Source organism: Schistocerca piceifrons, chromosome 3 (genome assembly GCF_021461385.2).
Source record: "Schistocerca piceifrons isolate TAMUIC-IGC-003096 chromosome 3, iqSchPice1.1, whole genome shotgun sequence".
NCBI classification, from domain to species: Eukaryota; Metazoa; Arthropoda; class Insecta; order Orthoptera; family Acrididae; genus Schistocerca; species Schistocerca piceifrons.
In genome coordinates, this window is record NC_060140.1 from 570,439,345 (window position 1) to 570,466,774 (window position 27,430).

Sequence of the window (27,430 nt, forward strand, 5' to 3'; positions counted from 1 at the left end):
GTTCCAGAAGGCTTTACTCTGTGAAAACCCCTGTTGGCAGAAGATTATGCTATTTGCAAATCATTTTAAGTTTCTCAGGCAGGGGTTGACCAAATTGAACCAGTCAGCAATGTGGCAGTAGCATCACGTGATGTGCCCACTGGGACAACAGATAGCTTGCACGAGGAAGCGGCAGTGGTGGCAGTAAATATATGGGCCAAACGCCGAGCAGACCAAGGCTGTCCCAAGGACCCATGTTTACCACAGTGTCAGCTTTCTTTTTCCATCTTGGCCTTTCTGTTGTGTCCAGCATTAACATTTAGCTTGACCTAATCACTGGGCTAGTTTATCAAGTTAAGTGTTTTATGCCAAGTGAATAGGCTATAGGCCAACAAAGGCACTGTGGTGACATTATTGAATTCTGAAAATTTTGTGTGTTTAAGCTCACCATCTTTGACACCAGTCACATGAATCTGGTCAGTTATAACAAACAGAACACAGTGCTGTTGGGATAATTTACAGCATCTGCCTCTTAAGTCAGTGGTTCATTCCGTTATCTTTTTGGTGGGTGCTAACACCAGTGTTAAGAACTTGTTAAAGATGAGTGCATTTCAGGTGTCTGGATTTTCTATTGCCTAAGCAGTTTATCTTATGTGTGACCAGGTACAGAAGGTATAGTGTACGCTACAAATTTTTCTGCTCAAATTTCTTTGAAATCCATGGTTCAGCCTTGTTTTTGTCATGTGTATCCTGTTCCTGTTGCCCTGAAAGATCAACTGAAAGTAGATTCAGACAGACTTCAGTCTCTGGAGGTGGTCTAACCTGTCATAGATAGTGAATGGTTTGTAAGCTGTCGGGAAAACTTTGCCCCAGTGGCGACTTCAGTACTACTGTCAACATGCAATCAATCGTTGATGCATATCCTCTCTCACATAACAAACTGTTGGCAAAAATATTGGCTGGCCAGTACTTTTCTAAAATTGACTTGTTTGAAGCGTATGTGCAGGTTCCTGTGGACAAAGTCTCAATGCGTTCCGGTTTTGAATAGTCTTTTTCGTCTCTATCAATAACTGCACTTTCATTTTCGTGTGTCTAGTGTCCCTGCTCTTTTCCAATGATTTTAGAGCAATTAACTGTACCTGTCCCATGCTGCATTAATTATTTGAATGATGTTATAATGGGCTCCTCCAAGGCCAATCATTTGAAAAATTTGCCCACTTTGTTTTCTGTCTTACAGTCCGTAGGCTTATGGTGTAACCATGCAGAATCCGTTTTTCAACCTTCTATTGTTTATTTGGGTTAGAGGTGTCATGTGATGGGGTCTGCCCTTCTACCAGACCACATATCTACTGTTACATTTGTGCCTCACCCCTCATCCCTGAAGGAGCTTCAGGCCTCCCTAGGGAAGACAGCCTACTGCCGTAAAGTCCTGCTTGGAGCATCCACATTGGCCCACCTGTTGCGTGCCCTGTTACACAAGAATATACCTTTCTGCTGGAGCCTGGATTGCAAACGTGCTTTTCTAATGTTGAAATTGAAACTACTCTCAGCCCCTTGTTTAGCTACATTCTCTCCAGATCAGCACATACTTTTAGCAATTTTCTCCTCACAGTATGGCCTCGGCATGGTCCTGAAGCACCAATATACTGATGGCTGTGAATGACGTGTTGCTTTTACCTCCAAAATGCTGGGCACTGTTCTTGTCTCACTACAATTACCAAGTCCATTTTTGACCTACATCTGAATATACCAATGTAGATTCAGCCTTCCTGATTCTGACTTTTATCATAAAGAACTGCTTTGCTTCCATTTCGGACACCCTGCGCAACTAATTTTCCTCACAGTATCGCCCCTCTGTTTTTATCAGTGTTATACTGTTGTCCATAGAAGGCCTCTCTCCCAGAGTAGTCATTCCTGCCAAGTTGCCATGTCAGGTTCTGCCCCTTCTTCAGCGGGGCCTTTGGGAATTTGTGTGTTCATAACTGTTAGATAGAACACACTTTTTTGGCCCAAGACTGATTGCAAAATCATCAATTTTGTTGTGGCTTGTGAGCAGTGTGCCTGACAATGGCAGTTCCCAGGGTTGTCTCTGTCCCGCTGGCCCACTCCAAGCCAGCCATGGCAGCGCATTCAGGTAGATTTTGCAAGTCCCTTCTTGAATTTCTAGTGGCTGTTGGTTGTGGATGCATTGTCATGGTTTCCTTACATTCTCCAGCATGCGCTGATGTCAACTGAGGTCACAATTCATACGATTTTGAGGATTTTTTTTCTATTGGGGGGTTGCCTTGTATCTTAGTTTCCGATTATGGGTCCCAGTTTGTTTCTAACACCATTCAGTGTTTTGTTCCTGTCACGGCATCCATCATGTTAAGGCTACACTATTCTACCTGTAGTGTCCCTTTTGCAATATTCACCATTATCGAGGTGAAACATAAATAAAAATGACTGTATGTGACTCAAAATGAACTGCAAACATCGATTTATCTGCGAAAGGTAAATATATACAATATAGATCGATAGATGCAGAAAAGACATTATTTTTATTGTGTGAGATTATAATGTGTAAGTAATTAAAAGAAGTATTACTATCTTTGTAAGAGTATAAAACACAGTGCAATGCTCATTCTTCTGTCTAGTCTGTTTTGTTCTGTTCGTTTTGGTGTTAGCTAGAATAAGGTACGCAAGCTATTGTGCTGCGCTAGCATTTGTTTCTGTCGTAACGTAATTGCAATTATTTAATGGTGTAAACTGTGTCCTAGTAAGAATATATTAGTATAAAGTGATCACCATGTGTTATTTCAAGAACCTACACCACATTTATCTTATGAAAAGAATATTTAATGAAAATTATTTAGCATGTTTCCAGCTGCTGCAGAGCGAGTAACAGTGATCTCTGACTGTTAACAATTAGCCGCCGTTACGTGGTACATTTAAAAATATTTTTTCACAGCACAATGTCTGATAACCGGAGTGGAAGAAATTAAGTAAAAATATTCAGTGAGATTAATTGAAGGAATCCAGTGAAATAATTTTATTAAAACTTGTCAATTTTCTGTGATAGTAATAATTTCAGATAAGTGAACTGAAGCTGAGTAATACTACGCTATTGCATTTACAGTAATTTGTAGGGAGCCTGGCGCTCAATAAAACCAGATGTAATACGTAATTGGCAACCTACGAAATTCATTATTTTGCTTATTATATCTCTTTTGTATTTTTTTGAAAGCTAAACATAAAAACTAACTTCACTAAAAATCAGTAACAGATCACGATAAATCAAAGGACAAACAAATTTACTAGGAGAGTGTTTCCTCTAAATAAATAGTTACATTATTTTTTTTAAGAGATATACTATACCCTGGGGCAAATGGGGAGGCAGAATGACAAGTGCGTACATTCAAGTCCCAAATGAAAAAGTTCATTGTGGATTATTCACCGGATGATTCCCTTCCCTGTTTTCTGAGCACCAATCGCTTCTGGCCTACAGGGGAGTGGAGCCCACCTGAGTTGCTTCTAGGCTGGCAGCCCCATACTATTCTCCACCTTCCGCGGCATGCGCTGCACCTCCTGCGAACGGGTTCATCCGGTTGCTTTATACTAGGATCACCTGTGTGGGCACAATGGTTTGGTTGCTGGCCCAAGTGAATACCGGCCACTGTTGTCCATTGCAAGGGACACTGTATTTGTGTTTGTGATGCTTTACTTAATGATGACCAACTTATGTGGTTCTCATCTGAGCACGAATTGTATTTCAATGTAATAAGTATGTCACAAACTGTTGCCTCATCAGGAAAGAGGGAAGGAGAGGGAAAGACGAAAGGATGTGGGTTTTAAGGGAGAGGTTAAGGAGTCATTCCAATCCCGGGAGCGGAAAGACTTACCTTAGGGGGAAAAAAGGACGGGTATACACTCGCACACACACACATATCCATCCACACATATACAGACACAAGCAGACGTATTTAAAGACAAAGAGTTTGGGCAGAGATGTGAGTCGAGGCGGAAGTGCAGAGTCAAAGATGTTGTTGAATGACAGGTGAGGTATGAGTGGCGGCAACTTGAAATTAGCGGAGATTGAGGCCTGGTGGATAATGGGAAGAGAGGATATATTGAAGAGCAAGTTCCCATCTCCGAAGTTCGGATAGGTTGGTGGGAGGTATCCAGATAACCCGGACGGTGTAACACTGTGCCAAGATGTGCTGGCCGTGCACCAAGGCATGTTTAGTCACAGGGTGATCCTCATTACCAACAAACACTGTCTGCCTGTGTCCATTCATGCACATGGACAGTTTGTTGCTGGTCATTCCCACATAGAATGCGTCACAGTGTAGGCAGGTCAGTTGGTAAATCACGTGGGTGCTTTCACACGTGGCTCTGCCTTTGATCGTGTACACCTTCCGGGTTACAGGACTGGAGTAGGTGGTGGTGGGAGGGTGCATGGGACAGGTTTTACACCGGGGGCAGTTACAAGGGTAGGAGCCAGAGGGTAGGGAAGGTGGTTTGGGGATTTCATAGGGGTGAACTAAGAGGTTACGAAGGTTAGGTGGATGGCGGAAAGACACTCTTGGTGGAGTGGGGAGGATTTCACGAAGGATGGAAGTTTGGAAGTGGGTGACGTATTATTGAGTATATATAGGCGGGATAAAATTGTATAGTAGATTACGGTAAAAAGGAGAAGGTGAATACAAAGTGAAACTACTGGTAAAAACAAAAAGAGAAAATAAGACGACAGAAAAGATTTCGAAATGCAACAGTGACAATAACAAACGTAATTGTTGGGTTCAAATTAATGATATGAATTAATAGAGGGAAATATTCCACATGGGAAAAATATATCCAAAAACAAAGATGATGTGACTTACCAAACGAAAGCGCTGGCACGTCGATAGACACACAAACATACACACAAAATTCAAGCTTTCGCAACAAACTGTTGCCTCATCAGGAAAGAGGGAAGGAGAGGGAAAGACGAAAGGATGTGGGTTTTAAGGGAGAGGGTAAGGAGTCATTGCAATCCTTCATGAAATCCTCCCCACTCCACCAAGTGTGTCTTTCCGCCGTCCACCTAACCTTCGTAACCTCTTAGTTCATCCCTATGAAATCCCCAAACCACCTTCCTACTCTCTGGCTCCTACCCTTGTAACTGCCCCCGGTGTAAAACCTGTCCCATGCACCCTCCCACCACCACCTACTCCAGTCCTGTAACCCGGAAGGTGTACACGATCAAAGGCAGAGCCACGTGTGAAAGCACCCACGTGATTTACCAACTGACCTGCCTACACTGTGATGCATTCTATGTGGGAATGACCAGCAACAAACTGTCCATTCGCATGAATGGACACAGGCAGACAGTGTTTGTTGGTAATGAGGATCACCCTGTGGCTAAACATGCCTTGGTACACGGCCAGCACATCTTGGCACAGTGTTACACTGTCCGGGTTATCTGGATACTTCCCACTAACACCAACCTATCCGAACTCCGGAGATGGGAACTTGCTCTTCAATATATCCTCTCTTCCCGTTATCCACCAGGCCTCAATCTCCGCTAATTTCAAGTTGCCACCACTCATACCTCACCTGTCATTCAACATCTTTGCCTCTGCACTTCCGCCTCGACTGACATCTCTGCCCAAACTCTTTGTATTTAAATATATATGTGTGTGTGTGTGTGTGTGTGTGTGTGTGTGTGTGTGTGTGTGTGTGTGTGTGTGAAATTTCAAGTTCATCTTTCCCTCTCCTTCCCTCTTTCCTGATGAGGCAACAGTTTGTTGCAAAAGCTTGAATTTTGTGTGTTTGTTTGTGTTTGTTTGTGTGTCTATCGACGTGCCAGCGCTTTCGTTTGGTAAGTCACATCATCTTTGTTTTTAGATATACTTTTCCCACGTGGGATGTTTCCCTCTATTAATTAATAAGTATGTCACATAGATTTATGTTGAAAGGTATGTTTACTGTGGTGTCACCGCCAGACACCACACTTGCTAGGTGGTAGCTTAAATCAGCCGCGGTCCATTTAGTACATGTCGGACCCGCGTGTCGCCACTGTGTGATCGCAGACCGAGCGCCACCACAAGGCAGGTCTCGAGATACGATAGAGCACTCGACCCCAGTTGTACGACGACTTTGCTAGCGACTACACTGACGAAGCCTTTCTCTCATTTGCCGAGAGACAGTTAGAATAGCCTTCAGCTAAGTCAATGGCTACGACCTAGCAAGGCGCCATTAGCCTTACATAGTTTGATAGTTATCGTATGAAATGTCTCATCAAGAACGATGTATACAACAACGATATTAAAAGTTAAGTATCCCAGCAGCTACATACTTTTCTTTATAACATTAATAAGTATCCTGTTTCAGACCTCTATCTAGCCTACTTGAGATTACGCGTGCCTTTCGGCTACTTCAGTGTGGCGTAGCTGTCTTGTTACGCCACAACATTTACATCCTTGTTGTTCTATTATTATATATTTATAACTTTGCTGTACCATGGTATAAAAATTTATCTTCATATGCAGGGTGTTGCACCTAAAGTTTTCACCACCAATCTCTCTGGAACCACAATAGATATTGACATATGGCTTTCATGGGTATGAATGTATGGCAGGGGCTCATGAAAGTAAATACTGTGAGACATTCTAAACTGCGTGCAAATATTGGCTTCAACACCAGCTTATGGTGTTTTTTTCTTTATGAACACCCCACATTATTCCATTTGCAACGAATAACATGAGAAATCACAATAATAATAGCCATAGTTGCTTGTTACATCCTGAGAAATTAAAATGCGAAGTTGACACATGAAATGAATTAAACACGCCACTATTGCACTTCCGGCAATACAAGTGTGACCCGCACGTTGCTCGTAATTGTAATGGGATTGATGTACGTATTTCTACTTTCACTGTCACCATGAGGGCTGAAAATAATAATGGGGATCCCTGCCACAAATGTTGATATATACATAATGGTGTCCCTCATGAGTGTTGTATTTATCTACGTGCAGACTGTGGAATAGTACCGGCCGGTGTACGCCATTGCTTTAGTCCGCACAGGTCAGCCATTCACCTCTGTAGTTGATTCAGGAACAGGCCACAATTGGTGCTGTGAGTGAGAAATGCTCACTACGAAGTATGTTGTTCTGTGTGGAAATACATAAAGGTACATGGCATTCGTGTACTGTACACTGTAATTGGTGTCACAGCTATAAACATGATACTAATACACCTGTCCATCCATTCTAGGCATTCGACATGGCATTCAAAATGAGAAAGTGGTTGACATATTACTGTACGGAGAATGTGACCAAGTGGCACACTTGGGCGCAGATATATGCCCAGTGCAATCCTAGTAGACGTCATCCAACCCTCCCTACCCTCATGAATATTGTTAGAAGGCTTCATGCGACAGGGCGGTCATCTCCACAAATGTGGATGTGGAGCAGAGGTGTAACACATGAAGCAGCTGCAGATTATTGGTATATCGGAGCACCAGTTAAATAGTTTGACAATTCAGAGGCTTCCTTTTCCAGGATACAGATTAGCTGGCTGTTTTTCAAGGGGTTCCTTGTGGGGTGGGGAAGTGGCTATGCACATAAAAAAATCCATATTCCATTTGAGTCCATAAGCATATCACGACACTGCACTGAACAGATATTTGAATGTTGTGCAGGGTTAGTTGAATTGAGTGAAACTAAACTTCCAATTGTTGTTGCTCAAGCTAGAGGGGGGTGTTGTGTTCTTGATTAACTTTGTAGGAAGTACCAGAAATTAGTTATATGTGGTGACTTCAATATAAATTTTTTATATGATGGTGCAAGAAAAAAGATGTTAGTAGACCTCCTAAATTCATATGATCTGATGCAGACTGTGTTTTTTTCCAACTAGGGTGCAGGGGAACAGTAGCATAGCCATAGACAATATTTTTATTCATTCTTCATCACTAGATGGGCATTGTGTTGGTAAAAGGGTGAATGGCCTTTCAGACCATGATGCACAAATTTTAACACTAAAAGGCTTTTGTACACAAACAAATGTGACATGTAATTACAAACTATGTAGGAAAATTAACCCAAGAGCAATAGAGAGTTCTTTAACGCTTGTCAAGGAACATAAGTGGCAGGATGTTTAAAGTGCTGATGACATAGATGATAAATATAATGCTTTCCTTAATGCGTTTCTCGTGCAATTTGAGAATTGCTTTCCATTAGAACCTTCTAAGTGGGGTACTGGCAGTAATAGGCAGACCGGGTGGCTGACTAATGGGATAAGGATATCGTGTAGAACAAAGTGGGAATCATATCAAAATCAATGAAGCTACAGTAGCCCATTACAAACAGTATTGTAAGGTGCTTAAAAATGTTATTAGGAAGGCAAAGAGTATGTGGAATGCAAATAGAATACTCAATTCACAGGATAAAATTAAAACCATATGGTCAGTTGTGAAGGAAGTGTCTGCTCAGCTGCACAACGTCGACGATATAAAGTCAGTTTGCAGTAAAAAAAAAATTGTGTTACTGATAAATCACATATATGTACAGTATTTAACATCATTTTCTGAGCATTGCTGGTGAATTAAATAAAAATTTAGTTTCTACAGGGAATCATGTAACTCTCTTGGCAAATGACTTTCCGAGATTGTTGTGTGAAATACTCCTCTGTGATACAGACAAGGGGGATATTAAGTCAATAATTAAACTCCTGAAGATTAAGGACTCTCATGGATATGATGGAGTGCCTAGCAGAATATTAAAGTACTGCACTTGCACAACTTAGCCCTATATTTAGCCATATTTATAATTTTTCCTTTAGGAATGGTGTGTTTCCTGAACAATTAAAGTACTCAGTAGTAAAACCACTTTATAAAATGGGAAAAAGGGATAATGTAGACAATTTTAGATGTATTTCTATGCCATCAGTGTTTGCTAAATTTATTGAAAAGGCTGTGTATGTAAGGATAATTGATCATTTTGTATCACACAATTTGCTATCATATGTACAGTTCAGCTTTAGAAGTCGTTTAATAACTGAAAATGCTATGTTCTCTTTTCTCTGTGAGATACTGGATGGTTAAAGAAAGGGTTTCGAACACTAGGCATATTATTTTGATTTATCTAAGGTGTTTGATTGTGCTGATCACAAAATATTGCTCCAGAAGTTGGACCATTATGGAATACAGATAGTAGCTCACAATTGGTTCACCTCTTACTTTAGTAACAAATAGCAAAAGGTCATTATTCACAATTTTGAGAATGGCTGTGATGTGGGGTCTAAGTGGGGTACAGTCAAGAGGCGGCTGCCCCAGTGGTCAGTGTTGGGGCCACTCCTGTTCCTTAGTTATATTAATGATATGCCCTCTAGTATTACGGGTAACTCTAAAATATTTCTGTTTGCTGATGACACTAGCTTGGTAGTAAGGGATGTTGTGTGCAACATTGGCTCGGTTTCAAATAGTGCAATGCTTGTAGAAAATAAACTAACGCTAAATCACAGTAAGACTCAGTTTTTACCATTTCTAACACACAATTCAACAAAACCTGATGTTTTAATTTCACAGAATGGCATTTGATTGGTGAAACTGAACAGTTCAAATTTCTAGGTGTTCAGATAGATAGGATCTTGTTCAAAGACTTAATACTGTCATTTTTACTATTTGAATGGTATCTGAAGTGAGTGAGTGTTCAAAACAAAATTTAGTCTACTTAGCTATTTTCATTCGTTTATGCCATATGGTATTATATTTTGGGGTAACTGTTTCCATTCAAAAAGGATATTATTGGATCAGAAATGGGTGGTTCGGGCAATAAGTGGTGTAAGTTCACTAACCTCTTGTCCACCCCTGTTCATGAGTCTGGGTATTTTGACACTAGCCCCTCAATATATATATATATATTGCTTATTGTCATTTTTGTCAACAGTATTAGCTTATTCTCAAAAATAAGCAGCTTTCACTCAGTTAATACTTGGCAGAAATCAAGCCTGCTTTTGGATCTGACTTCCTTAACTCTTGTGAAGAAAGGTGTGCAGTATACTGCTGCATACATTTTCAATAAGCTACCACTCAAATTCAAAAATCTTTTCAGTAATCCACGCGCTTTCAAATCGAAACTGAAGAGTTTCCTCATGGGTCACTCCTATTCTGTCGAGGAGTTCCTTGAAAAATTAAGCTGATTCTTGTTGTGTTGTTGATTGTGTTTACTTAAACATATGGCTTGAGGTTTTTTGGGTTCATAAACATTTTATTTTTATCTGTTATTACTTTTATGTTGTAATTTCATGTACTGACATGTTCTATGACTTTGGAGATTTACTCCACAATTTGGTCCTATGGAACATGACATGTAAATAAATAAATAAATAAAAGTAGCTGTTCTGGCAGCTGCTGCAATAAACCTTCATGCAAGTATTTGTGAAATGGAGAGACAGGTGCAAGTCCCTTAAACAAGCATGATGCATATTCTGCGCGGGCATAGATTCCAGCCTTACCGTGTAGTGCTACATCAAGGCCACCATGGCAATGACGTTCACAATCACCTGGAATACTGTCAGTGGGTTCTGCGGCAAGGCCATGACTTTGTGTAGGGCACTGTTTACCAGTGAGGCCATGTTTAAAAACCATGGAGACATCAACTTACACAATATGCACTACTGGTCACCAGAAAACCCACACTGGATTCACCAGGTCAAATATCAACATAAGTGAAGTGTCAATGTACAATGTGGTGTTGTAGGACACCACACCATTGGCCCGTATTTCATTGATGGCACCCTTAATGGGCAACAGCATGAACGGTTCCCAAGATGTACCTTACTTGGACTGATGGAAGACCAACCCCCTTCATTTGCATCAAGTGATGTGGTATCAACATGATGGATGTCCTGTGCATAATGCTGTGGTGGCACAACAGGTACTAAATCAACAATTACCACATCAATGGATTGGATGGGGGAGGACAATTCAGCGATTTCCAGCACAGTGGCTGGACCTCACTTCCATGGCCTTTTTTTTTCTCTGGGTACAGGTGAAAGATGTGGTGTATCAGCAGGTCCCAACAATGGCCACCATAAAAGCGTGTATTGCCATTTTGTGCACTGCAATAACAACACAAACACTGACAGCTGTGAGTGTATCTGTGATGGAGCGTGCTCGGCAGTATTGCCAAGCAAATGGCAGTCTCTTCACACATACTTTGTAGCATTTTGGCTATGACATGTGATTGCACTCAGTGTCCATTTTGTGTATTACAGAGAAGACATATGTTTGTTTTATTAGTACTACTATACATTTACGTTTGCATTACACCATCAATTGTGTTGCATTTATTAAAGATGTTCAGTGACATGTCCTGTACGCAGCATGTACCATTGTGTAATTGATGTACAACTATGTACAAATAGTGTATCCCTTTGTCCAGTCTTTTGGCAGCCATTAATTTAGTTTACTCTGGCTGATGGCTATCTGTATTTCATTACTTTTTTGACCATTGTAGTACTGTTGAAAAGTTCAACAAAGCACATACAAGTAAACCATGTCCTTGTTTTCATTGTGGGTGACTAGACATCCATATGTTTCTCAGGCCACGCAATGACAATCTTTCTTACTTTCCTGGCCCCGACAAACCGCGGTCGGTTTTTGGCCTCATTAAGTCGCCTCTTCCACAGTACTAACATTGTACATAGCATTATGTAAGTACAGCATTTGTCACATCATAGCACAGGAATCACATCACGATTACAAGCAATGTGTGTGTCATGCTTGCATCGTGGGAGTGCAATAGTAGCATGTTTCATTCATTTCACGTGTCAGCTTTGCATTCCAATTTCTCGGGATATAACTGATGTATTGTGATGCAACCAATGCCATTATTATTGTGACTTCTCATGTTATTGGTTGCATATGGAATAATATGGGGCATCCATAATTTTGCGTTGAAACCAATATTTGCGCATGGTTTAAAAAGTCTCATAGTATTTACTTTCATGAGCCCCTGTTGTACATTCGTACCCATGAAAGCAGTTTGTCAATATCTATTGTGGTTCCAGAGGTGTAAATGGTGAAAAGTTTAGATGGGCACACTTTGTAGTAGATGAGTTATGTCATTGTGTTGTATTATACACCACCCCTTGTGTTTCTATAATATTGTTGAATCATTGTTATATTACAGTTACCCTACATGTTTCCCAGTGTAACGATCTGCTGAGAGTTTCTGCTCATAAATGATGTCATTTGTATGTTAGTACTTTTAACAGTTGCATACCAATGCTATGTCACGATGGCAAACGCCAATGGGAGAGGTCAGTGACTGACCACACTACCATTAAAATTTCTCTATCTAGGATAAACCAAATGACTTGAGTATTTCCATATTTTTGGTAGACTAGAAGTTAAAAATGTTGATTATTGTTACTGGGAAAGGGTTTCTGGGACCTGTTTTTTATAAAAGAATTTCTTAGCAAAGTGTTTAAATACATTATAAAAATAATTTTACTTTTATTTATATTAATTTCACAATTACAAGAGTTACTCTGATTCACATTCTGAACATTTTACAATACAAACTACTACTTCTTTCTTGGTGTATTCAGGGCAGAGATACTACTTGCAAGAAGTGCAAACCTTCATGTGCTTACGGTCTTTGCTTTCACCGAATAAGTAACAGCTTCCTTTCTTTGGCAGATTATCTACAGCTGCACGTTACTTTCCGTTGCGGCTATGTAATGATGTTTCCTCTGCTTACAGTACCTTGATATTGTTTACACTCCTACCCAAGAGTTGATAATGCTGTAGTGCACAGTGTAGGCCTACAGCATTTTGAGAATGTCTTTTCACATTGAGATCGCAAAGTTCCTGAGCAAGAGCTTTTAGGTACTGCTTTCTTCCAGAAATGTTTGTTGCGTGATTCTTTGCCCATTCCTTGTGTGTATCTTGAAATACAACATACGAATTATTTGCTACAATGTCAATCAAGTTGGAAAACATTGCCACTGGCCATCAACGCATTGCTCGATGGCAGCTGTACGTTCTTACACACGTATTGAATGTAGCCACTCCAGATGTTCTACAGTTGTGGAATAGGATGTTGTCTGGCTTCTCTTCCATTACATTCATGTCGTGATGTTGAATTGATAGTACCGTAACCTCCCCAGGAGGGCTCACCACTCTTTGGCAGGTTCGTGCTTGGCTACCACGGGGCCCCATCCTATGCAGCAGTTTTTCCCTTCCATGCTGCGCGTCGATCCTCTTGCTATTCTTTTTTCCCCTCCCATGGGGAACACATCTGGGGTATTCTTGGGACTGTTCTGCATTCTGTTGCTGATGTGCAAACAGTCTCACCATTGTTTTTCGCTCTCTTTTTCCATTCTTTGTCTCTCTTCTCCTCTCCTTCCTCCGCTTTGGCATTTAAGGATCCTCTTTTTTCCTTCTTCCTCCCTGTGCACTCCTGAAGGCCTGGCCACATGTCTGATGCATAACAGGTGACTGGGTAACACATAATTTCCAGCCCCGGGTCGACAACCCAAAATGCCAATTGGTCCCTCCATCAGGTGTTCAGGAGGTGCAACCTGAGGTGTGAACAATCACCTAAGGTGGGTGCGCCCCCTTGTGAAGGGGTCCCCCAGTTGGAAGGAGCAAGGCATCGGATATGCTGGCAATCATGGGGGATTTCCTCGCGATGAGTCAATCATCTTCCCACCCAACTTCTACAAAATGTAAATCCAATAAGGCTAACGACTCAAAGACCCTTCCTGCTGCACCACTGTTCCTCGTGGTCTCACATACTGAAAATGGTCTGTCCTTCGCCACAGTAAATCCATTTATTATTCAGAAATGTGTAGATGCAGTTGCTGGCCCTGTGAAATCCCGCTCTCGTTTATGGAATGACACTTTGCTTTTGGAGACCACTTCTGATTCTCAACCACAACAACTGCTTGCTGCCTCAGTTCTCCACAGTTACCCTGTCCGTGTCAAGGCCCACAGAACTTTTAATTCTTCCCGTGGTGTAATTTACACCAGGCTGCTCGACGGTCTAACTGAGGCCAAAATATAATCATATTTCTCAGATCAGAGTGTCTTTGCCATTCATCGTCTACTGAAAATGGTAGATTCCTCCTTAGGGCCCATCTGCATGCTCTTTCTCACCTTTGATAGAGTGGTGCTTCCATCCAACCTCAAAGCAGGCTATGAAATTATCACTGTCCAGCCATACATTCTGAACCCAATGCACTGCTACCAGTGTCAGCAATTCAACCATGCACGAACATCTTGTAGACACCCAGTCCAATGTGTCACATGTGGTAGGGATGCGCACAAGGGCAATTGTCCACCTCCTCCCCACTGTGTCAACTGCAATGGCAGCCATGCCGCCGCCTCTCAGGAGTGTCCAGTGTATCTTGATGAGCGGGTTGTTCAAGAGATCTGGGTAAAGGAAAAGGTGGCTTATCCAGTCGCTTGCAAGTTACTGGCTAGTTACAAGCCCTGTGGTCTCCCATCTGGTACCTATAGTTCCATTCTTGTTGCCCCTCACTCCATGAAGGATATATCCGCACAGACATGGGACCTCCAGTTCAGCTCTGCGGTCGTGAAATCCCCCGGGGTCAAGGTAGCATTGCCAACCCCCCATCCAGCTGTGCAACAAGCCATCAAACTCTCACCTCAAGGGGCAAAACTCCTAGCTACACAACCAGTAGGCCAAAAAGGACAGGAGTACTCCCATGAAGACTTCCTCCATCCCTCCAGCCAAACAACACCTGAGTCTTCACCTAACTGGACAGGCTGAAAGAAGTTCACGAAAGTCAAATGGTCTTCTCTTTCTCCAGCTCGAAGATACTCTTCGATGGTGTCGGCACATGATACATTAGCCTGGCCAGCCTCCATGTAACCAGTGTGCACCAACAACCTTTTCTTGGCGTTGGACTCCACAGACTGACCGCACAAGCAAGTTGATGATTCTGTGGACCCTATGGAGCAGGATTCTCTTGCTTCTGTGCCCTATAGTAGCACCTCATCTCCAGCTGTCACTCGGCAGAGGTGACACCCCCACATCTCTTCATCATGAATCTCCTCCAATGGAACATTCACAGCCTTCGGTCCCACAAAGAGGATTTATGGCTGCTTTTAGCATCGCAGCATCCCCTTGTACTCTGCCCTCAGGAAACAAAATTGCGCCCTCACGACCAGTTTGAGCTTTCACATTTCTTACCGATTCATTTCGACCTTCTCCCTGAGGTTGGCATTCCCTCTCATGGGGGTGTCATGCTGTTCATACGAGATGACATTCATCGTCAATCCATCTTGCTGACTACTGATCTTCAAGCTGCAGCAGTTCGCCCTTTCTGTCCCCACCTGACTTTTTCCCTCCATACTATATATGTCCCTTTATCATTCGCTGTCACCAGGGCAGACTTCCTTCAACTTATTGTGCAGCTGCCTCCCCCATTTTTGCCACTCAGTGACTTTAATGCACATCATCCGCTTTGGGGTTCTCCCAGGACCTGTCACAGAGGTGCCGTCTTGGCTGACCACCTTAACCAACTTAACCTCTTCTGCCTTAACACTGGAGTATCCACTTTCATTTCTGACTCCTCGCACTCCTATTCCCACTTGGACCTATCCTTCTGCACTGCCCAGCTTGGCCATCATCTTGAGTGGTCCGTTCTTTCTGACACCTACTCGAATGACCATTTCCCATGTGCTATCCTTTGCTGACCCCTACCCCATCCACATGCACGCCCAAATCGCAGCTTTCTAGAGCTGACTGGCAGCTTTACTCCCTCCTAGCGACCTTCAAAGAACAAGATTTCCCCACTTGTGATGACCAGGTCGAATATCCTTACTGCTGAAGAACATTCCATCCCCACACTTCCTCTCTACCACATTGTATCCCAGTCCCTTGGTGGACTGAGGAATGTCGTGTTGCAATTCGCACTTGTAGACATGCTCTCCATGTTTTTAACCAGCATCGGACGGTGGCAAACTGCATTCATTATAAACAGATGCATGCAAAGTGTCGTCACATTCTTTGGGATAGCAAAAAAGCTAGTTGGATTTCCTTCACTAGTTCTTTTAACAGTTTCACATCTTCCCCTGTCGTTGGGGCCAACCTCAGATGGCTCTCTGGAACCAAGATCCATTCCCCAATTTCCAGCCTGACAGTCGCTGCCGATGTCATCATAGACCCTATTGCTATCTCAAACACCTGGGGCCGCCAGTTTGCAGAAGTTTCGAGTTCTTCCCACTACTCCTGCCTTCCTCCATTGGAAAAGAGTGGAGGAGGCTCAGGCAATACCCTTCTCTATTTGCAAGGTGATGGAGCATATGATTCATGCCCAGCTGCTGATGCATCTGTTGTGATGTCCTGGTACTTATTGATGTGTTGTCATGGTAAAACAGTCGTCTCGTGCACCTGTATCAGCATGCAGTGTGCGTCAGCATATCCCAGTGTGAGCTGGGGGTGAGGGGTGGTGTGGCAGGCGAGGCTGTGATGTCACGCGAGAAGTGTACCATGGTAAGCGGTGTGGCTGCCGTGACATCAACTGTGTGATGAGTGAGATGTGTACATATCGCCTTAATTGGTGAAAGTACAGCATTTGATTGTATCTTTTGTATTAGTTCAGCATGGGAAGGGTAGTGTTATGAGAGTAGAAGCAAAAGTCACAGCAGTTGTGCCAGCCGGGACCATTGAAGATTGAAAATGTCATTTTGCGTGTTTGCAGTCGCACTGTTATGAAATGGCGCCCTTCAATGCTCTGTCACTTGTATGGATCCTTCATGTACCTTCAACAAGGCACATGCATTCTGACAGTTTCTGTGGATCTCCGTGCCTTAACTTCTCTGTTAAGAGGTAGTATATCCCCTGCCTCCATCCCTTCTTCCCAGCCAGAATTGAACCTAATTCCTGCACGTGGCATTGTGTCATCTTCATTCAGCCCTTCTCTTAATGGCTAAGATATACACTGTCACAGAAAATTCTGCATAGATAACTGCATTGTCCATGTCTAAAATGCAGTGAAAAGTAAACAAAGGTAGTCATTTGCTTTTACCAGCAGACATAAAACGAACCCATTGTTAATAATTCTGTATAATCATAACCTAATTTCATTATAGCTGCACAAGATAACAAAAACTGTTTAATAAATACGAATTTAGACCTCTTTGAAGTTTCAATATGAATAAATAGCAACTTTACAAAATATCAGCTTTCACACTCGAAGACATAACTGACATAAACAAGCCTGTGGTTCTGAATGTGTTCTGCTGGAGTCCTGGTGCAGACTACACATTAGATGTATCATGTAATAGGTCTAATGAAAAAGTTGCAGTTCGGGACTTGTACGCTGTGGTGCTGGTGCAGACTTGTATATGTCAGGTGTGTCGTGTAATATGGGCTTTAGTGTTGTATGTACATGCACAACATTTGTAACACCCCAAATATGGAACCCATAATAACCACCCTTTTTGTTGCAAAAGGAATAGCAAACTTAGTCATCCTGACAGTGATGGCAGCTACTGACAACAAAATTTACACTCTTCTCAGTTTGATTAACAGGAATGTTATATAAATACTAATGCTTATCATAAAGAAAGGACTGACTGAAAGAATACCATACGATTCAAAACAGAAACTTTAAAGAAAGAATTCAAAAATTATTATACACGAAAGTTAACCCTTTATAGGGCGGTACTATGAACTTCCAAAAATAAACTTGAAATGCTTTAATTCATATTCAAGACAAGAGGTTAGTGATATAACATACTTACTTTCTTGGTCATCTAAGTGCATGGTGTCCTATGGGGTGGTAAATATACTTACCAGAGAACATGTGTGATACTAGATTTCATGCATTGTTCTCTGGTAAGTATTCTTACCACTTATTGTGTTTTAGAAATATTATGAAATAAATAAGAATTAATACCATATAGCTGATATTTTATTTCTTAAACACATCAATACATATTACAAAATTTGATTCACATATTATGTATGTGCAAAACTGTAAATACAGCTATATCAGAATGAATGTAAGTAACTGAGAAATCTACACCATGAACAGCTATTATGATGCTGGAATAATTGTTGTTAAGAACAAAATCACAGACAAAACCAACCGAATGGAGTTTTACTAATAACTGCAAATTGGGCATTTGGAAAGGAATGAAGTATGGCAAACACAGGGCTGCATTGCATCTTATGCAAACTGTGGTGGAGCATTTTTGTTTCTTTGTAGTACTGCAATGGTCACATCATCGAAAGGTAGGACCCTTTGCTGGTAGACACTGCCCTACATTTGTTAGACAAATTGTATTGGCTACAGTCGATTGGCCATCAGGAGCATTTCCCTTCCTTCCTCTTCCAATCTGAATTACTGGGCCTTTTTTGATTTGTGCAGCGGAGGAACCAATCATTTAAATTGCTAACTATGACCTGTATTTCAAGTGACTCAAAGGTTTCGTTCCAGACATACATTTCCTGACTGTATCTTTGTAGAGGATGTAACTGTTTACAATGCTTGCATCAATAGAATAATAAAATAATTTTAGCCACCATCAGGATTTCCATGATATGTTGCAGGTAGAGAGAAGCTGATCAAAACGATCCACCCCTCACATATATAAATTGTAATCCCTGATTGGTTCTGGACAAGGAACACTTTCCCTAACATCCTTGTTATTAGTTGTCAGAACAAAACATTTGGATTCAACATTATGCACTGTGATAATTACAGTAACACACTTATTTCCCCTGTCTTTCCATTGTGATACTCCTATATCAGATTCTCCCATTTTTAGAGTTTTGTCAGCAGCTAATGTACCTTTAGGAAAGAATTTTCGTGTTTGTCTGATTGTGGCACAAGCCAAACAGAATTTTTCTCAGCAGATTTTTCATCATTACAATATTTGAAAAAAAAAATTATCAAAGAACAAGCAGTATCCTAGACCTTCATAAGGAGCTGCAAGTTTTTCCATGATATGTTCACCTAAGGACTTGTTACTGTTGCCTCCCTCTTCTTTACCCTCATACTCTGCCAGTCCTAGACAGTACCCTGTACCAGCACATGCTATCACCCAGATTTTAAAACCTCTTTTAATTGGCTTCTTTGGCATATACTGTTTCAAGGAACTTCTTCCTTTGAATCCCACCATAGATTCATCAACTGACAAATATCTGGCAGATGGAACAACTTCTTGAAACAACTTTTGAGGTGATCCAGCATAGTCTAATCTTGTATAATCGGTCAGAACCAAAATTTCACCCTTTTTTTGGCATTTTGGAATTATCATTTATATGTAAAAATTTCATAATTTTCAAGAAACGTTTTACAGGCATCACTTGTGGAACTCTGCTGTTATAAAAGTTTCTAACATTGCTCCAGTACAGTCTAACACTAGGTAATGGACTGAATCCCATAATAAGTATTCCTAAGAATGCTCTCAGTTCACCAACAGTTAAATTTAATCGGTTCTTTCTAAGTAACATACAAATTTGACTCAGTAGTGATCTGCTCCAAGAACTCATCGGTCAGAATTAGGTTCAAAATTTCCATTGTTCATTATGTCAAAAGGCATTGAGAAAGCAGTGTTGCAGAACAGTTGGGGTATGTGCCCTGCTCTGCTCCATGAGAAAGTTCCACTTACAGCATGGTCAGTTTCATTTTCGCTTACTGTTTCTGTTTCGTCAACAACTGAAAAGTAAGTTTCATCGTTGTCAGATGACAACCGAGCATCATTGGTGAATGTTGTGGATGTGTGTAGTTTAACTGGTAGGCAATCATCTGCATCTTCATCCCCACCTTCTTCTGAATCGTCAGCCATCTCGTCCATCACTCTATTTAGCTCCTCTAAAATTTCCTCCTCCTGTCAGACCTCTTCTGTTTAGAGCCGTGATCAGGCCTACAACAAAATGGAACTTTTACTTAAGAAATAATCCCTTCTGTAAACACTAACACAGTTTTGACAGTGTTTCGACTAGTAAATAAATAAAGGGAAACTTTAACACTCGTCACTGAAATCGTGTGTAACCTACCTTTTGGTGATCCATGTATGATTATAACGCAGTAACATCTTAGCCGCTATTTTGAGAAAGAAATTGTACCCACCACATAAGAAAATACTCTTCAATGAATTAACAAAACATAATTCTAATCGACAATTTCATTAGAAGAACGAGAAATCTTAGTCTGAAAATGACCCATTTCCGGCTATTCTTTCCAGCTCGCGCAAAGCGCAAGCTTATTTATCGTAATAAGTACTTCAGCACATAACAAAAGTGAATAATTTACACCATAATATACGCAGAATTAAGCATAGAATTATTGCCTTTCCTTGGGATGTACACATCTGAAGTGTTTCTGTCTTGCAGAACACGTAATTGACGACTGTTTACTTCCACTTTACTTCTCTCAACAACACCAAGGTTGCTACATAGACCAACAACACGACGACCACATTCACTTCTTTTTAAATGTTTAGAAGGCGGTGAGGCGGGAATTCAAAAAGTGGTACGTATTTCTACTAGAGATCGTTAAAGGAAGTGATTTGTTACAATAAAGGACTACCGTAAAATGGGGCGACTTTGTGACTGGTGGGGTGACTTTGTGACAAGAGATCGAGTTTTCGTATTTTAAATCTCGCGCCACGACCGCTCGTCTCAGGAAAGAGCTGAACCACGCATTTCGTTTGTCAGACATGCCACGCCACGTAGCGGCAGCAGGGTGAAGCTTCTGCACACGCATAGTTCCTTCCGACGCCGTTGCTTAGAAACGCTGTTATTTACGTTTTCGTAAAATGAGGGAAACTCTATATTGTGAAAACGTTTATGTTAAGGACACAACTAAAACAGGTATGTACATTTGTTTGTTAATATGTTGGGCAAATTATTGTAGAATATCGATTAAATCAAGCCATGTTTGTTGAACATATGAGACAAAAACTGAAATGCACGCACTTTGTGTGGCGACTTTGTGACACCCCAAATTGTCACAAAGTCACCCCACCATGCTTTTAGGTTATATTTTATCACGTTTTTTTGTCTTTCAAGCACTGAAAAGAAGATGAGGTCTTATAAAAGGAAGTTGGGTGCAAGAGCCTATAGAAATTACTCTCCAGAGACGTTAGATAAAGCCGTAAAATTGGTTTTAACAAAGAAAATGACCCTGCGAGCAGCATCTGAAAGGTTAGTGGCAGTTCTTTAATTTTTCATACACTGTCACACAGGAAGTAAACGTTTTATTGGATACTGTAAGGCTAAAATAGACGTTTAGATGACCATCTGTTTGGCGTTTTTAAGCAAATTCTTCTGCTTGAATAGGGAGCAAAATACAGCTATGTACACCAGGAAGTTACCTACATTCCTTTATTTTGTTACAAACTTTACTGTCATAAAACGGGTTTTTACACCAATTTGCAACTTCTGGCATTTGTGAAGGAAGCATTTACGCAAATTTTAAACCTACCTTCGTAAAATTCTGATATTTTTGGCATTTTTTCTATTAAACATCTTTTAAAAGGTATGGTATCTTTTTATGAATTATACCATACTGGTATATATGTTTTATACGTTCTTTTTCTCTGCTTTTAGGTTCAATATTCATCGAAACACATTGTGGAACAAAACCAAAGAGATAAAACGTTCGACCACCTCAAACTCAGAGACAGTCAAACCTAAAAGACAGCATGGGGGTCAACCTATTTTTACAAAAGAAGAAGAGGATACATTCGTTGCTCATTCCATTGCAATGGCATCTTATGGTTTCCCAATGACATTACTTGATTTGCGCTGCGTCGTCAAGTCATATCTAGATCGAACCGGAAGAAAAGTTCCCGTGTTTGGAAATGGAAACTTTCCTGGGAGAGAGTGGGCCATGTCATTTATGAAGCGGCATAAGTATGTTCTCTCCGAACGTGTCGCCAAAAATATCACATATGCAAGAGCTGCGACTGATACTGAAGTGATTGACTCATATTTTGAGCATTTAGAGAAGAAGTTAGAGGGTATTCCGCCAGAAAGAATTTGGAATTACGACGAAACGAACGTCCAGGACGATCCGGGAAGCAAAAAAGTGTTGGTCAGAAGAGGAGCAAAATATCCAGAGCGGATACAAAATTGTTCCAAAGCGTGTACTTCGATTATGGTCTGTGGGAACGCCGCAGGACAGTTGGCTCCACTATACGTAAATTACAAGGCCGAGAACATGTGGTCGACCTGGACCGAAAATGGACCTGAAGGAGCCCGCTACAATCGTACTAAATCTGGATGGTTTGATCACCAAGTGTTTGAGGACTGGTTCATCAATCTTATGCTCCCCATACTGAAACAACAAGATGGCCAAAAAGTTCTTATTGGCGATAATTTGAGTTCGCATATTAACCTAGAGGTTATTCGTCTCTGCGAAAAGTATGGGATAAAATTTATCGCACTCCCACCAAATGCGACACATCTACTGCAATCGCTAGATGTTGCCATATTCAGAGTTCTAAAACTGATTTGGCGTGAAATTTTGTCAGATTGGAAGCAATCGACATCTGGTAGCCGGTGCACATCAGTTCCAAAAGATGAACTGCCTGGTCTGTTAAAGAAAATGATGGACAAGCTGCAGGAGAACATCATAAAAAAATCTCCAGTCAGGATTTAGGAAGACTGGGATTTTTCCGCTTAACAAAATGGAAGTCCTCCAAAGACTCCCGAAGGCCGTCTTGGAAGAGAGCCTACAGTCCTTATCAGGAGTGGTTGGTGAGATCTTCATAGAAGAACTGCAGAAGAAGAGAGAAGAGGTTACAGGATTCCGGGCCCCCAAGAGAAGGAGAAGGCTCACTGTTCCAGCAGGCAGAAGTATCTCCAGTGCCGAAATCGAAGCCAGTAGGGCGGAACAGCCGAAAGGGAAGAACACAAAAGCCAGCACTTCCTCCAGACCCAGCGGATCCAAGGAAAAGGCTGTACTGGCAGGTGAGATGTCTGAAGAAAGCTCTTCAGATGAAGACAACAGCAGAGAGAGGAACTGGACGGATGAAGATCCCAGTGACCCCGACGTGCTGGATGAATCTTTCAGCTGTTTGGAGGATTCAGAACCTGAAATGTCTCCCACAAAAGTGATTCCAAATGATAATCACGTCTTGGGAATCGACAGCATGGCTCCTGAAAAAAAAACGTTTTCAAAGTGGATGATTTTGTAGTGGTGAACTTTGAAGGGAAACTTTTTCCAGGAAGGGTGACTGAAGAAAAACAAGAGGGCTACATTGTCAGCGTTATGGAGAGGACCAAGATGTTCTGGAAGTGGCCTGCTAAAGAAGATGCTATTCTGTACTCCAAAGAAGAAGTTTTGTACACTATCGACCCCCCAAGACCGGTAGGAAAGCGAGGGTTCTTTGAGGTGAAAAATCTAGATTAGGGAGCTCCTTTTTCATCACTTGTAAAAATGATGTAGCTCTACCAAAGCATCAAACACATGTACATTGATTAAATATACTTTTTGATTGGTCAAAATTGTGACATTATATTTTTCCCATACTTTGTAACCCGAAAACAATGTGGGGTGACTTTGTGATAGAGTTTTCCCTTTATATAGTCGTTCATAAAAAAGATACAAATTTTTTGAAGACATAATCTTGTAAAGGAAGGTTGTAGCTATCTTATGATGCCATCTGTTTCAGTTTATGTTAAAAATTGATCAGTGTACGAGTGGAAACATGCAAAACTTGTCACAAAGTCACCCCATTTTACGGTATGTAAACAGATGCTTCTGTACAAAGAGGTGGGTGGTAAGTATACTTACCCATATCCTATAAAGGGTTAAAGCCCAGACCATAAATCGACCAAAGATAACATTTATTCTAGAAGAGAGCTGTAGCCGCATCGAGCAGTAAGTTCGCTGTGACTACAATGTAACTGGGCAGTGGAGATGTTAACTTCACTTCTCTCTTGTATTCTGCAACAGTAGTACGCATGTTAAGCGCTACTAGATTGCTTTAAAACTGACTTGAAGTTTAAAGTTTTACGATATAGACTGGAAATATTGGTCAGAAGTCTGACTAAAGTAGGATCATCCTTTCTATTAAACAAATAACGGGATTTTGATGTATGTGACAGAAAAGTGAGTCGTGTCATTACCGTTTTTTGATGGGACTTAGCCTTCGTGAAACGTAATAGTAACAAACATCAAAGGACACAGAAAGAGACTGATCGCCGATATAAACTCGATTATTAGACTTGAGTAGGCCACAACTAAACTCAACCACGAAGAGATTACAATTTCCCCGTATTGTCAGAAGTTATTGTCAGTCAGGATTACTGATGTTAACGGACATAATTCCCTGAATGACGTATCGATGTGTGTGTTCAGCGTAGGGACAACGATATTACGAAAGACAATAAACCTTAAATAAACTTTAATTCTTCCTGTCGCCTGCATCATTTCATGGACATTTAAACTGTATTTGTGAAATTAATTAATTATTCTGATAACATAAAAGTGCCAAATGATCTAATGAGAATTCAACTGTGAACAGTAATAACTAAAAATACGATGCATTCTGAACATTGCTCAAGGGTATGTTGTTTCTGGAATTACGTCATGTAGTTGTTGAATACGCGACATAGCGACGCCTTGACGACGGAATAATAATTAACAACTTAATATCCTTGCAAAATTCATAATGTGGCCTCGGCTTGGGTGATGGAATGATGATTCAAGACACTATTTTTCAATGCTTGAACAACCATTCTCAAAACGGGCATAAGAACTATAGTAAGAGAGTTCATGTAAACTGAAGGGTCTGTCGCGAACAGGCAAGGGACTTATGGTTATTTCAGGTCAGTGGAGGCATTGCGTTATCGAGTGGTGCAGTCGCTACATTTATAAATGAAGAAGATCGACAGACAACGAACACAACTACTTTCATTACAAGCAAGGGCGGCGCACACACAACAGCGTGCAACTCCATCGAGACAGTGATATCATTTTCGAGATACGGTATCTGAAAATAACTTCTTCTAATAGTCACAGATTGGCGTTGTCGTGAACGACAGAGGCCGTTCTACGTCATCTCGACTGGGACACCCATCACCATCGAGCCGAGAGAGAACAGCGCTTCACACTACAGCACATCAAATAATATTAAATATGTCCTTACCTCTCCTTTTGTAGGTCTGTACAAACATTGCAGAACACAACTACTACATAAACCGTATACAACATAGACATCGCATGTCCCTGTCTCTGCCATGTTAATGCTTGAAACCAACAACTAAATTACGTGACTTGGGGCAGAAGGCCGAGTTCCTGTCATCATGCGCTATGTGCAGTGGAGCTGACAGTTACAGTTTCAGTTACTCTTATTTATAGCTGAGATTAAGCATTTATTTTGACAATTCAACGATATGCGTTGACAGATATTCCAACAAGCGACAGAATGACTGTTCTTTAGTGAATAGTTGTTCTTTTTCTTTTCACTGTGAATTCTTGTAGTTCGTCACTTCCACAGAAGTGGAAGACAAAATAACATTTTCGAATGAAGCATTAGTTTTCTAACGATTCCACAAGTATATGTGTGAAATGCTTTAGCAAGCTTTTGTAAGAAAGAAAAATCGTTATTTGCACAATGTCAAATATGTACACAACATAAGCACATAGGTTTTCTGACTTTTGCTTAAGCCAGTATAGATACCCAAACGATATCAAGATAGGAAGCAAAATATACAACAAAACGTTGATTATACTGGTGTAGTGAACTAGATATTAACGATATGTCATTTCAAAATTTTGGTCATTCACGAAATTTTACGTCAAAGGACCAACGCTCCTACTAACTTTCAATGTATGAAAATACCTCTACCAGTATTTTTAAGTAATTCACTTACACAGGTTAGATTTTCATCCCTTTACCTAATCTGTAGGATACGAAACTATATTTGTTACTAATTGTGCACTATAATTGCGTAACGATATGCTCGGCTTCGTCGCCCCCCCCCCCCCCCCCCCCCCCCGCGAGTCAAGTGACTTAGATGTTTGTTTCTGTAAAATGACGTCATGCATAGTCTGCATTATCTATAGTCTATAGTCTATGCCTCTACCAAAGCCTAATAAATAGTCACGACACACACTGGTGCGAAAGTGTTATCGTCTGACAGCTGGAAAGACACTAGTGCTCCTTATGTCATAGGGATAATGTTCTATCATTATTTTCTTTTTAATTAACGAAATAGCTGCTGCAATTGCGCATTCCATATGTTAGAGAATCTCCAAGAGACATGAATTATCATGAAATACCTGTAAAACCAGCTAAATCACATTAATTCAATGCCATAAGCTACAACCTATTCATGAAGAAGTACTTTCGAAGATGTGTATATTTACACACATTTTATGCATGCGTAGCCTATATTTCTGTTGTCTGTTATTATTATCATATGCACTTATCTTGACACTTAAGCTTTTTATGGAACCTAATGATTTGCCCGTTCTTACACTTCAGTTGGTTTTCTAATACACGAATAATTTTGTAAGTGTAATTACTTTCAGTTCACAAATGAATGCATTGAAAATTCTTGCGTTTGTGGCTCGAATTTAGCAACAATTTAGTAATTGGGAAACAGTTTTATGGCTTTGACGATTTATTTTTGCGCCTGAGTCGTTTTCTCTTAAGTTACAGCTGTGATCGCTTTTTTTGTACATTAAATAATTTAGGTATTACAATCCATATAGGTTTCCTATGTTCCAAATCCACTGATTTGGCTTAAAGTGTAGCAAACAAAACTCCACTTTTCTGGATATATATACAAAGTCTTTCTGCAAAAGGTCAGGTGTTCTGATGTTTACTAATAATTTTTTGTTATTAAGGAAAAATAACATTATTCGGTCAATAACTGTACCTTTTAGGATAATCATAAATAAACTGTCCTGTAATCTACCGTTTCTTGCCTTCCACTATCCTTAGGAAACTAAAGAACGACAAATGGCGTGTCGTCCTGTAGTTATTGTCGATTTTTATGCCACTACATAGATTCCCTACTTTAAAAACTATGTTGCAAATGAATATAAACATTAGTGTTCGACCTCATCCGATATCATACTTAGAAGTGTCGATTGCTGGCCACTTGGGGAGCTACTATCGCTGTGGGTAACAGAAAACGAGAGGGAGTGTCGCAACTGTTTTATTTATTTATTTATTTATTTTTATATTTTTCACCACTGTGCCTCACCTGTCTTCATATTCCTCCAATGTTTCTGATTTAAATAATGAGACAGTGCCCCGGGTATGTATTTTTTGATACTTAGCACTACGGGTTTGTGAATTAATTGTTATTGTCAAGTGAAAATCTTTGTTAGTATTTTGTGTGTTTTTGTATGTGTTTGTTGTGTCTCTCTTGCACTGTTCTATGTCATCTTTTTGAGGTTAAGGTACCAAACTCTACCCCGTGCATTATGCACGAAAACATACACATTATTAGTGATCATTGGTATGTGTCTGT

At 40.7% G+C, this 27,430-nt stretch overlaps 1 protein-coding gene across 1 annotated transcript; it reads left to right on the forward strand.

Annotated features, from left to right (window-relative positions):
- Positions 1–20,970: 20,970 nt before the first annotated feature.
- On the forward strand, positions 20,971–23,429 carry LOC124789946 (MFS-type transporter clz9-like). Its single transcript, XM_047257476.1, has 2 exons — positions 20,971–21,139; positions 21,545–23,429. Exons 1-2 carry the CDS (start codon positions 21,018–21,020, stop codon positions 22,596–22,598), a joined length of 1,176 nt encoding a protein of 391 aa, XP_047113432.1. The 5' UTR covers positions 20,971–21,017; the 3' UTR covers positions 22,599–23,429.
- The last annotated feature ends 4,001 nt before the right edge of the window (positions 23,430–27,430 follow it).